At 42.2% G+C, this 13,717-nt stretch overlaps 1 protein-coding gene across 6 annotated transcripts in view; it reads right to left on the bottom strand.

Moving 5' to 3' along the window:
• The window catches only part of LOC127001963 (uncharacterized), a 68,363-nt gene that overhangs the window by 18,470 nt on the left and 36,176 nt on the right, over positions 1 to 13,717 (bottom strand). For all 6 annotated transcript variants that reach the window (XM_050867233.1, XM_050867231.1, XM_050867234.1 and 3 more), the window contains one exon: positions 10,738 to 10,941. In XM_050867233.1, the coding sequence (XP_050723190.1) occupies positions 10,738 to 10,941 (204 nt within the window). The remainder of the gene's footprint in view (positions 1 to 10,737; positions 10,942 to 13,717) is intronic.

A 13,717-nucleotide genomic window follows, 5' to 3' on the forward strand; every position in this document is an offset into this window, starting at 1 on the left:
ATATATATATATAGATATATAGATATATATATAGATATATATATATATATATATATATATATATATATATATATATATATATATTCCAGCAGAAGCTGAAACTCAGCTGGCCATAGATAGGGCCTACCAGTTCTTACCAGGCCTACCACTGTCAAAAACTAAAATCAGTTTAGGTTACTATTTCTGTAGTATTACTAGTCTAAATGCATTACACATCTTTGGAAAAAAAATCCAGCTGTGTTATAGTCTGGAAATGGGGCCCCTCTCAAGCAGATGCTTTCCAGAAAGCGAAAGACGTCCTCGCCGCAGCAGCCCTCCTTGCTTTTCCAGTTCCCGGGAAGCCTCTCATCATCACCATGGATGCTAGCAACATCGCCATTGGCTCTGTTTGGGAACAAATCACCCATGGGCAGCCACGCCCTTTGAGTTTCTTCAGCTGCAAACTCCTTAAGGCTGAAAAGAACTACTCCACCTTCAACAGAGAACTTCTCGCCGTCCACCAAGCAGTCCGCCATTTCCGCCACTTCCTGGAGGGTGCAACCTTCACCATCCAGACCGACCACATGCCCTTGGTTCACACCTTTACTAGACAGACGGACGCCTGATCCCCACGACAGCGCCGACACCTCTCACCCATCTCCAAGTTTAACTGCACCTTCAGACATCTGCTACGCAGGAAGAACCTCGTAGCCGATGCCCTCTCCAGAGTCGAAACTGACGCAATTCAACTGGGATTCGACTTCAACCTCCTTGCCAAGAAGCAACAATGGGACCCCGAGACGACAGCAGCGAGAATATCGCTCACAGCCCTACAATGGAAGGACGTTCCCCTGAGTGATTCTGGCATCACCATCCTCTGTGACGTCAGCACCAGGCGACCAAACCCAATGAATACCAGCATCCCTTCGCCATCATGTTTTCAACCTCGTCCACGACCTGTCACATCCTACATGACGAGCAACAACAAGACTACTAACACAAAAGTTCATGTGGCACAGCATCTCCCGCGACACAGGGAACTGGGTTCAGTGTCCTGCTCTTCGTGCCAGAAATCCAAAGTCCACCGACACACAGAGACAGGCCCCAGATCCTTTCACCAACCTCAGAGACCCCACTACATCCACGTGGATGTAGTGGGTCCCCTTCCTCCGTCAGCAGAACACCGTTACCTTTTCACCATTGTAGACCGCTCTACCAGATGGCCTGAAGCCGTCACAATGCCCAACGCCACTTCAGCTTCCTGCACTGTGGCCCTGCTCTCCGGGTGGATCTCTAGATTCGGCATTCCAGAGCATATCACGTCCGACCACAGCACCACCTTCATGTCGCAGTTATGGACGTCCTTGGGACAGCTGATGGGCACCGCAGTCCACCACACTACAGCCTACAACTCAGAAGCTAACGGCATGGTGGAGTGATTTCACAGGACACTCAAGGCGGCCCTAATGTCACGATGCAACAACTCAACATGTTTCTCACAGCTACCCTGGGTCGTCTTCAGCCTTCGTTCTACCCCAAAGGAGGGCCTTGACGTCTCCCCAGCCAAGATGGTCTTCGACAACACCCACGTTGTACCAGGCAAATTCTTACCTGACGCCCCTACGAGCAAAAACATCAACTGCCTCAGGAGCATCGTCAGGAAATTCGCCCCGTGCAAACAAACATACAAGGCGCCAGATCACCGATACGTACCCCGAGCTCTACATTCAACAAAGCATTTCTTTCTTCGCACTGACACCCACACGCCACCCCTCCCCCCTATTCTGGCCCCTGCTAAGTCATCCAAAGAAAGAAGAAAGCTTTCCTACTACGTATATAGGGCAGCATACCTTCGAGACGACGACCCCCCCCCCTCCCCCTTCTGTACGACTCTCCAGGGCGGGCTGTCCCCTCTCACGCGCAACGGGACATTTTCACTGATGGGGGAGTATTGTGGCGGCCTTCGCCACAAACCCAATCATGAGGCACGGGACGGGAGTCGTGCTGACAGATGATTGGTTGTTGGTCTAAGCGCTAGATCCAAGAAGGCCAACAGCGAATACTCATGAGGCACAGAGTGGCAGCCACGCTGGTACCTGATTGGCTGTGGAACGGATGCTTAACCCTTTCATTGCTAAGCGCTCGCAACGAGACTACCCCCTCAGGCGCGCTCAGGCACCCCAGTGGGGGAAGGGGATCTCTTTTAACCGCTGTACCTTAAAAACTATTCATCACAGCTACAAAACAAAAACACCATTGGAAAGAGGAGGACAAAATCTATAAGATTCGGTTATGTAAGCCTCTCCTGCGAACGTACAGGCTCGTTCAGGGGGTGTTTTTTCTGTGAGGGCGACTGGCGCTCGCAGCGAGCTTTTAGCACCACCAGCAAGTGACACTAGTGCTCGCTCTTTTAACCTCTGTATCTCAATAACTATTCATCACAGCTAAAAAACAAGAACACCATTGGAAAGAGGAGGCCAAGATCTATACGATTCGGTAATGTAAGCCTCTCCCGTGAAAGTACAGGCACGTTCAGGGTGTGTTGCCTGTGAAGACGTACATTTATACGTGCACGACGGTCAGCCGTAAGCAACTGCTGTAGATCTCTTGATGATGGGGTGCTGGCACGGCAGCATTGCCAGATGCTAAATTTATAACTATTTGGTCAAAATATCAGTCATGTGATAGGTGAAGCTATGCAAAAATGTCGCTATATTGGACAACAATTAACGTCCACCAGTTGCTCGTCCATAGATTTTCCGCGCTGGGCTGACATGATTTTCCACCAAAGTTAGTGGAGAACCCACTCAATTGGCAATGCTGTGTTGTGAGAAATATTGTTGGAACACTCATACATGGGAGATATGAGTGCGGCTGGAGCTCGCAGCGAGCATTTAGCACCACCAGCAAATACGCCTAACGCTCGCTGCGAACGTTTAGCCATGAAAGGGTTAATCCTGTAGTACTAATAAATCAGTTGCTGTCAGATCACCACAGTCTTTCATTTTTACTTTCCCTGAACTAAGAAATTAGACTGCCTGAAGTAGCACCCACTGCAAGGTCCAGAACAGGAACTCAAGTCCCTAGACTCCTTGGGGCAAGCAGCACACCACAGAAACCTCCCTGCACAAGCCTTGGAATAATCATCACACCTCATTAACTCCTCTAAGGTGCATTTGATATTACTCATGGCAATTCAGTTAGGATTCTTATCATTTCGCCTGAATAAAAATTAGCGATTGGAAGGCTTTAAAATTTAAACGAAAAAAAAAATGTGTAGAAGTCCTGGAGTGGCAGCACCAAATAACCCTCTATACATGCATTTCAATATTGAGCAGATGACATTTTGCAAATATCTGCGTATTCTGAGCATCAATTAAACATTATTGACAATATACTATGTTGTCAATAATGTTGGTGTTATTCAGGTTTTACAGCATATTAGCTTCTCATGAAATCCCAATCTACCAAGAAACAAAGAAATTATATATGAAAGATTAATCAGTATTAATAGTTGCTATATTTTCCATGAATAAAATTTTACAACTAGAAAGTTGTATCACCATACTATGGGGTACATAGTGTTATACAAAGGTATTATCACACCACTGATTGTTACTTTAGAATGTTTGCCTGCCACTACAGCAGTCTGAAGAAAGACAGGCAGGATAAACTGGCATTAATAATAAACAGCCGACAAAAACCTAAACTTATATATTTTAAAAAGTATATTATAAGACATTAAAAAATCTAAGCCATGTAAAAAGATGAAATAAATGAAACAAAAAAGTAAGTAAACCTTGAGGCAAACCCAAAATGCCTAAAAGGGGAAATGACAATATGAGCATGCATTGACAGAGTACATTAACCCGTAGAGTACCGTTGACGTATCTCATGCATTAAAAGCGATTTGCAATTATATACCGTTGACTCATCAGACGTGTTTGCAAATTACCGTATTTAATCGCAATTGAAAGGACGCTCCCGTACGCATCTAGATGCTCATATGGGTACAGAGCGTCGACTTGTGGGTCAGCCTAGCCTCTCCCAGCCGCCCCACTTAGAAAGTGAATTTGGGCGTGTGCCACAAACGAAATCAAGTCCGAAACAAAGTGAAAACGTCCGATAATCATAGTGAGGTCAGCTGAGTAGTGACATTGAGCCAGTCTCACACACACACACACACACACACACACACACACACACACACTCTAGCACAGTTACCAAGTATTAAATTACGGAACCATTTCCGTACGCACAAACACTCAATTTCGCACTCAAAAACAGTCTATATCGACCGGCTGTACATACTTTTAGCACTCTAAGGCACAAAAACAATATATATATATATATATATATATATATATATATATATATATATATATATATATATATATATTTATATATATATATATATATATATATATATATATATATATATATATATATATATATATATATAAATACAGTACCCTCTCAAGTTTCGTGCTATCCGAGTTTCGTGATCCTCGAGTTTAGCGCTTAGTCCTAAATTCTTACCATCACGACTTTCGCACATTACCACCATGAGTTTCACGGTGCTTTGACATGTATGGGTCACGTCTACCTACCGTCAGCGTCATGCGTGCTGCCTTAACCCTATTTGAGATTTTATATCCAGCATCGTATTGATTTTTCTGAACAACAATAACGCTCGTGAACACTAAGTACTGGAACCTAATCAATGGTGTAAAGCAATAGTGAATAATGAGTGAAAAGAAACTCTCAAGAAATAAAATCCTTTTCTCCCTCTTCCTCCTATTCTTCCTTCTTTTCTTCTTCTTCCTCCTCTTCCTATTCTTCCTTCTTTCTTCTTCTTCTTCCTCTTCTTCCTTCTTTTCCTCCTCTTCTTTCTCCTTTTCTTCCTCCTCTTCCTCTTCTTTCTCCTTTTATTCTTCCTCTTCCTCTTCTTCCTCCTTTTCCTTTTCTCCAGCTTCTCGCCTCTTTTCTTCCTCTTCCTTTTCTTCTGCCTCTTCCTCTTCTTCCTTCCTTCCTTCTTCCTCTTCTTCTTCATCTTCCTCCTCTTCCTGTTCTTCCTCCTCCTCCTCTTCTTCCTCTATTTCCTCCTCTTCTTCCTCTTACTCTTCTTCCTGCTCTTCCTCCTTTCCTTCCTCCTCTTCTTCCTCCTTTTCCTCTTCTTCCTCCTCTTCCTCTTCTTTCTCCTTTTCCCCTCTTCCTCTTCTTCTTTTCCTTTTCCTCTTCCTCTGCTTCCTACTTTTCCTCCTCTTCCTAGCTTCTCGTCCTTCTTCCTCATTCTTCCTCTCACTCTTCCTTTTCTTCTTCCTTCTCATCTTCTTCTTCCTTTTCTTGATTGTGATCTTCTTCTTCCTCCTCTTCCTCTTTCTCTTCTGCCTCCTCTCCCACCTCTTCCTCTATTTCCTCCTCTTCTTCCTCTTCCTCTTCTTCATCCTCTTCCTCCTTTTCTTCCTCTTCTTCCTACTCTTCCTCGTCTTCCTCTTAGTCCTCGTTCTTGTCTACTTCCTTCTCTTCCTCCTCATCTTCCTCTTCTTCCTCCTCTTCTTCTATACTTTTCCACCTCTTCCTAGCTTCTCGTCCTCTTCTTCTTCCTCTTCTAGCTTCTTCCTCCTTTTCCTCCCTCTTCTTCTTCCTCTTCCTTTTCTTCTTCCTCTTTTCCTCCTCTTATGCATCTTCCTCCTTCCTCTTCTTCTTCCTCCTCTCCTCCTCTTCCTCTATTTCCTCCTCTTCTTCCTCTTCCTCTTCTTCATCCTCTTCTTCCTCCTTTTGGTGATGATGGTGATGGTGGTGATGATGATGGTGGTGATGATGGTGATGATGGTGATGATGGTGGTGATGATGATGGTGGTGATGATGATGGTGATGATGGTGATGATGATGATGTTGATGATGTTGATGGTGATGATGATGATGGTGGTGATGATGATGTTGGTGATGATGGTGGTGATGATGGTGATAATGATGGTGGTGATGATGATGGTGGTGATGGTGATGGTGGTGATGATGATGGTGGTGATGGTGATGATGGTGATGGTGGTGATGATGATGATGGTGGTGATGATGATGGTGATGATGATGGTGATGATGGTGATGATGATGGTGGTGATGATGGTGGTGATGATGGTGGTGATGATGGTGATGCTGATGATGATGGTGGTGATGATGGTGGTGATGATGGTGGTGGTGATGATGATGATGGTGGTGATGATGATGGTGGTGATGATGATGGTGGTGATGGTGATGATGATGGTGGTGATGGTGATGGTGGTGATGATGATGGTGGTGATGATGGTGGTGATGATGATGGTGGTGATGATGATGGTGGTGATGGTGATGGTGGTGATGATGATGGTGGTGATGATGGTGGTGGTGATGATGGTGGTGGTGATGATGGTGTTGATGGTGATGTTGCTGATGATGCTGATGATTATGGTGGTGATGATGGTGGTGGTGATGGTGGTGGTGATGATGGTGGTGGTGATGATGGTGGTGATGATGTTGTTGATGATGATGTTGTTGATGCTGATGGTGATGGTGGTGATGATGATGTTGGTGATGTTGATGATGATGATGGTGGTGATGATGATGATGATGATGATGGTGGTGATGATGATGTTGATGATGGTGGTGATGATGGTGGTGATGATGATGGTGGTGATGATGTGATGCTGATGGTGCTGTTGGTGATGGTGGTGATGATTATGGTGGTGATGATGGTGATGATGATAGTGATGATGGTGATGATGATGGTGGTGATGATGGTGGTGATGATGGTGATGGTGGTGATGATGGTGGTGATGATGGTGATGATGGTGATGATGATGGTGATGATGGTGGTGATGATGATGATGGTGATGATGATGATGATGGTGATGATGATGATAGTGGAGATGGTGGTGGTGGTGATGATGATGATGATGGTGATGGTGGTGATGATGATGATGATGATGATGATGATGGTGATGATAGTGGAGATGGTGATGGTGGTGATGATGATGATGATAGTGGAGATGGTGGTGGTGGTGATGATGATGATGATGGTGATGGTGGTGATGATGATGGTGGTGTTGATGATGTTGGTGATGATGATGATGGTGATGATGATGCGTGATGGTGGTGATGAGGTGGGTGGGATGGTGGCGTTGATGATAATAAGTGTCAGAGAGAGAGAGAGAGAGAGAGAGAGAGAGAGAGAGAGAGGCCCAATATAGGCTATTTTGACCGTTTGAACCTAGCTCCCTCTCTTCCATCTTTCATAGTATTTTTTATTACGCTTCTCTCTCTCTCTCTCTCTCTCTCTCTCTCTCTCTCTCTCTCTCTCTCTCTCTCTCTCAATGCATCCAGGTCCCCCAAAATAAACCATAGTGATTTATAAGTAATTTTTTTATAAGAGTATATTTGCTTATATTGAAAGGAACTGAATATGAATGACATGAATATTTCGCAGCAAGTGACACTGGCACTGATATTATTTATATATATATATATATATATATATATATATATATATATATATATATATATATATATATATATATATATATATATATATATATATATATATATATATATATATATATATATATATATATATATCTTCCATCTTTCATAGTATTTTATATATATATATATATATATATATATCATAGGCTATTTGACCGTTTGAACCTAGCTCCCTCTCTTCCATCTTTCATAGTATTTATATATATATATATATATAATTTGACCGTTTGAACTCTCTTCCATCTTTCATAGTATTTTTTATTACGCTAATTTTTTTTGCCGATAAGAGTATATTTGCTTATATTGAAAGGAACTGAATATGAATGACATGAATAATGACACTGGCACTGATATTATTTTATATATATATATATATATATATATATATATATATATATATATATATATATATATATATATGAAAGATGGAAGAGAGGGAGCTAGGTTCAAACGGTCAAATAGCCTATGACTCTCTCTCTCTCTCTCTCTCTCTGACTCCAAGCACGTACGTTTTTCTTTATTAGCTATATATAGGAATTGTCTGGCCAAAGTACAAGAAATTAACATATGTACGAGACACAGTTATCACCTTATGGTAGTGTCAAAATAAGTATTGTATGTGCCATAATTCGTCATCGCCTCGCCGCAATCACAAGCTCCTGTCGCCAACTGCCGTTGAATAACTCTCGTACACAGCGAGCTGTGTACGTTTTTATTATGTTTTTATTACAGCTAGCTTGTTTGTTGGTCTGTTTAGTGTATCAGCTAAAGCTTTGTTAACATAAAAGATGCAGAACATGCAGTATAGCACTATACAATACAGGTATATTAATATTTATAACAGTAATAATATCGTCATCCGGAGGCGTTTGAACGTTGGTTTTTTTTTCACAGCGTATCGCCGTGCTTCAAAATGATTCGCGTCGGTGTTTCTAAATATTCGTGTTTAGCAAGATAACGGAGGCTCCTATGGTTATTTTTGATATCGCATCTTAATCTACGGTATTTTCTACGTTTATCAGTAGGTCTGTTTTTCTTTTAAACTTGGTAATAAAAAAAAAATGATCGTTTTGACAAAAATCCTCAGGGGGGGGCAAATGTGGCCCGGGTCGGAACGAATAGGGTTAAAAGGCGGTGTCCAACCATTGGTGCTATGGGCAACCACGGTTGCCATATGCCCAACCGGGAGCGAGTTGTTGGTTGTCCTTATGAATGGAAAACGGTTGTGAGTACGAGCCTGGGTACGTGGGTACCGAACGGCTGCATGTAAACAAACAGACGACGGCAGTGGCTGAGAAGTGAGGAGCAGTGGAAAATGGCCCACCAAGAGACTCGTAAAATGGACTGGCAGAGCTGCTTTGCTTACTACTTGATTAACAAGAGAACACCCCGTGCTGGGGAACCATAGTCCAAAAAACTTTATTTTTAGAGTCTATGAAAATTGTAGATCTCCCAGTGATGTTTTCCTCTTCTTCTTCTACTTTTGACCTGTAATGCATGGCAGCGACGGTGAAAAGTAACAGTGGAAAATAGCAAAAGGTCATAGAAAACCAAAATCAGGGAAAGAAAAGAACAGAAAAACATCAAAGTTCAGGGTGAAGTGTATAAGTGTGCACTGTGTAGTAAATAAGGGCTGCTTTCACAGTCACTGTTTGTTTTGATCGTTACCAATGGCGGCGATCGACGTTATAGTTTTCCACGTGAAAGTGGCCTATGGGGTAGTGGTGGCTGCAGAGGAAGCGACAGGTGTTGAGAGTGTGTGGTAAGGTGCGGGGCGAGGCTAACCTCACAGCTGCCACGAGGTGCCGTTGTAAAGGCAATACCTCCGACATCATCACATCACATCACTACCCATCGGCCAGTTTCATGTGGAAATACTATAGCGGTGATCACCACCATTGGTAACGCTCAATACAAACAAAATGACTGTGAAAGCGGCCCTTAGTGCATGTTGTGAAGTATAAATGTGTGTATAAATGTGAAGTATAAATGTAGCAAAGCGTTACATGTCAAAAGAAGAAGAAGGTCCACTATACACTGGCCGGTGTTGCAAAAAATATCTTTCCACTGAAATTAGTCATTCTGCTGTCCACCACACAAGCGCGCTGTGGGAATACACAGCATTAAAGGTGTTAATTTGCCTGGATTTGTTCTTTTTTGTCCACTTGTGGTCTTTGTGAGCGGTGAGGGAAATATGGAGGCAGTAAGCAGGTTGAACCTCTCTGCGAGCTATTTTGCGATTGTGGCGGCAGTTTACGTTCAATAGGCATTGAAAAGTCACTCATGATGTTAGTGATTTGATGATATATAACAGAAAGAGTTAGCAGATTATACCATGACACACAGAAAACTACCAGAAGCTATAGGTTTGTCCAACTGTACCACGGGTGACTGCGAGCAACCACCCTTACATTAGCAGACGGCACCACGTGGATCACAAGCGTGTATTCAGAACTGCCAGCCAATTGTAAGGCAGCCGCCTTCAACTGCAGCTTCAGAACAACCTGTTCTCACTTCCCATTTTCTGCCTATTACCAAGGTACATATTTTGAGATAACAAGAGAGTAAAGTAAAAAAAAATTGTGATAACAAGAGTGTCAAGTCGAAAAAAAAAAAAGGAAATTTTTTCCACGGGCCGGAACCAATAAGTGCTTTTTCATGTATTTCAATACCTCAAGTTTCACGATCCTCGAGTTTAGCGCCATACCTTTGGAATGAACCAAGTGCGAAACTCGAGAGGGTACTGTATGTATGTATGTATGTATATATATATATATATATATATATATATATATATATATATATATATATATATATATATATATATATATATATATATATATATATAAAAACCTATACCAAGGCGTGGGACAGCAAGTTGTGGGCCGCGACAAGGGTGGGCTGCGAGCCAAGCCGGGCCAGCCGTGAGCGGAGCACTTATGGGCAATGGTGATATGGATTGAACCTATTTTCCTTGTTACAGGGGTCACTTTGAAGGGGTTTAGCCAATAAAAAATTTCACTCCCAGTGCGGTACTGGGGGCCACTTTTATATCACATAGGGCGGTACGCTACGAGTTAAAAACTCAAGAAATATAAGCACACTTCCCTTCGCATGCACCCTTGCCCTGCAAAACACTATATCGTGACTTTAAATTCAATCAAAGAGAATAGACACCACCATACATGTACTCTAAAAGCTTGCAAGCATGGTAACATTTAAAAATGCACACCCAAATACCTCTCTGCTCTGGCTGAAGAACCCGGCCTCCTGACAGAACATTAGCTGCAGCGTGAGCATGAAGAGCAGCTCACATTCCTCCTTAGCAATCAGGAGTGGCAGGGCCTCTGCACACGCCACACTAACCAGCTGTCGCAGGTACGATCCGTGGCTTGCTAGACTCTCGTCATTGCGGTACCACTGATGAACACTCTGTAGGTGCTTCTGTAAGGTAAATATGAATACATAACCTTAAAATTCATAAAAAGGTCAGTTGTGGAAAAGTAGTCAAAGGAACTGATTTAAAAATGAAGAGTGTAGGAGCTCAGAACAGGAATATGGGAGAAATGAAAAACCAAAGAGGTTGATCAGAGCATAAATATGTAATTAAACATATGGATATATGTAAATAAATTACTACACCCTACTAAATCAAAAGTAACTGTTGGATTTTCAGACAACTACTTACAATAGCCAGCCACTATACACACACATAGTTAAAATAGTTTTTTTATAGCTGACTATATGTTTGTGCTGTAATCCTCAGTATGCCACACAAAATGGGGAATGACCAAACCAATAGTAAACACCCAACAAAGAACAACCCAGAGACAACAATATGAAGACCATGTAAGCAATAACTATGAAGAGAGACTTTATACATCCACCTGAAAGACCCTGGGGAACGAGACCTTAACCATGTGATGGGTGGGAAGCAACTGACTTGCTTCTTCACTACCAATCCCCAAGTCTCCTTGCCCACCCTGGACTGGCACTGCACAGGATTCAGAGCACAAGACTGGACAGGCTCAACCACGCGAATGAGACTATTAGCAATAACGATTTTACTACAATGTATTGTCATTAAACAAAGTTCTAGTTTTGTATGATAATGAGAATTAAGAAAAAAAGTAAAAAGTATCAGGCTTTTGCAGTACTAATGGGGAGCATCTGCCATGTGTTAAATTATTAACATATCATCCTGATTATATTCATGTAAAATGTATGCTTATGGGGAAGTAATATACGCTTACTTTCAGATCTATAAGTCGATACATAATAGCAGGAAAAAAATAAAATGTACTTTTTTAACAAATTTCAACTCAAACTTCCTCTCTCATCTAACGACCTACGCTACTGAAAAAAACACCAAAGAAACTCAAAGCAGAATCCAAAAGTTGTATCATGGAAAATTCTTCAATTTTGCTTTTGTTAACCCTTACATTACGGCAATCGTATATATAAGTGCGCTACCACACACCCCACCAGTACGGGGATCATATATATAATCATCACATTCAACGCTCCCTACGTTTCAAATATACCGCCAGTTCTTGACTCAGAAAAATGGTTGAGGCATCTGGCATCCGTACACACTCTCATTCGTCTCAGCGCGCGCCCTGCTGAAGGCCACAGATCATTTTCCACTTTTGTTCGGAATACATGTCATGTCTCGTGACACATCAAGCAGTTCCTCTGCTCCGGGTGGAAGTAGAGCGCCGGCGAATCAAAGTGACAGTGACTCATGACTGCTATGGTAGTGACATTGACAGAGGATGGAGGGGCAAGGGGGGGGGGAGAGAGAGAGAGAGAGAGAGAGAGAGAGAGAGAGAGAGAGAGAGAGAGAGAGAGAGAGAGAGCGAGCAAGTGGGGTGCTTCCACGCGACGCGTCAAGGCCACAAGAAAATGTGCAATATTTTCGGCTGTCATAACTATTTTACTATTATTAGGAGAAGTTTTATTACGCCAGCATATATACTAGATGAATATACAATTATTGCAAAGAAGAAAGACACCATTTCCACCTCTTTTAAATGTCTAAATTTTCCCCGTGCACACCATCCAAAGAAATATATCGCCACCCGTACTCTAAGGGTTAAATGATGAGATTTTTTTTCAATTTTGTTGGTGTATCTAACATTATTTTTTTTTTTCCGACAACTGTCCCTTAATTGAAAAGAAAACTCACGATGAAAAGCTTGCGCTTCTGTTCCTTTTTCCAGTGATGTAATGTTTATTAAAATCGGTCAAATAGCAGCGATGGAATTTCCAAAAAACTTAAATTAATCCCGTTTTTAAAAAGGAGAGCTAAAGTCCGCCGATTTATAGAGTTCGTCCTTTAATCCTAGATGCCTTCCCAGTTGGTATTCTTTACTGAATTGCAGTTTTTTCTTTGTTTTGAAGGACTTTGTGTGTCTGATGGTGTCCTTTTCTTGGAAATCGAGCCAAAATGCAAAAATTATCTCTGGCTTCTCCGGGGTGACTGATGTATGTGTCAGCTCTGCCGCCTCCAAGGCCATCGCAGATGCTAGTTTGCCTCAAGATACCATACGAATATTCTTTTAGGCTATTTTCTACGCTGAAACATGATGATGTATGCACCTGTGTATGAATATAGCTTTTTTTTTTTCTTCTTTTTTTACTTGCCAGCCTGCAGCACTGGTAGACTTTCTTGAGAGGCCTGAATGGTGGTCAGCCCCAGCCCGTCATGGCACAGGCAAGTGTTTTATAGTAACGTAAGTGACGAGCAGAAGGGGGTGGCAGGGGGAGATTCACCCATAACTCTGTTATTTTTGCTTATTTTTTCGTAATATTTTGTCACAAGCTAGCCGAGGCGTGTACAAAGACATGAAAATTTTCAATTTTTCCGATATTTTGGAAGTACAGTCACCTCTTGATTACCACGAGTTTAAACAACAGGTTTTTGATTTAACAAGAATTTATATTTAAGGAGATACAATTAACTAATGCGATATTTTCGATTTAACGTGCGTTTAATCGACGATGTCATGCGCACCCACGCTACTTCTGGTGGGAACTGCGCTGAGACGCTCTGTTTCTCCTCAGTCTGAAGCTAGCCCGCACTGTGATAGTGACTTTTTCAAGCTTTGAAATAAGTGTTAGTGGTGAAGTCAGTGACATCAACAACATTGAACTCCAACCCCTCGTCTTATCAGGAAGGCTGAGCCCCATTATTGTTCAACCTCGGTTTGGCGGCCGT

The sequence above is a fragment of the Eriocheir sinensis genome, chromosome 22 (genome assembly GCF_024679095.1).
Source record: "Eriocheir sinensis breed Jianghai 21 chromosome 22, ASM2467909v1, whole genome shotgun sequence".
Taxonomy (NCBI): domain Eukaryota; kingdom Metazoa; phylum Arthropoda; class Malacostraca; order Decapoda; family Varunidae; genus Eriocheir; species Eriocheir sinensis.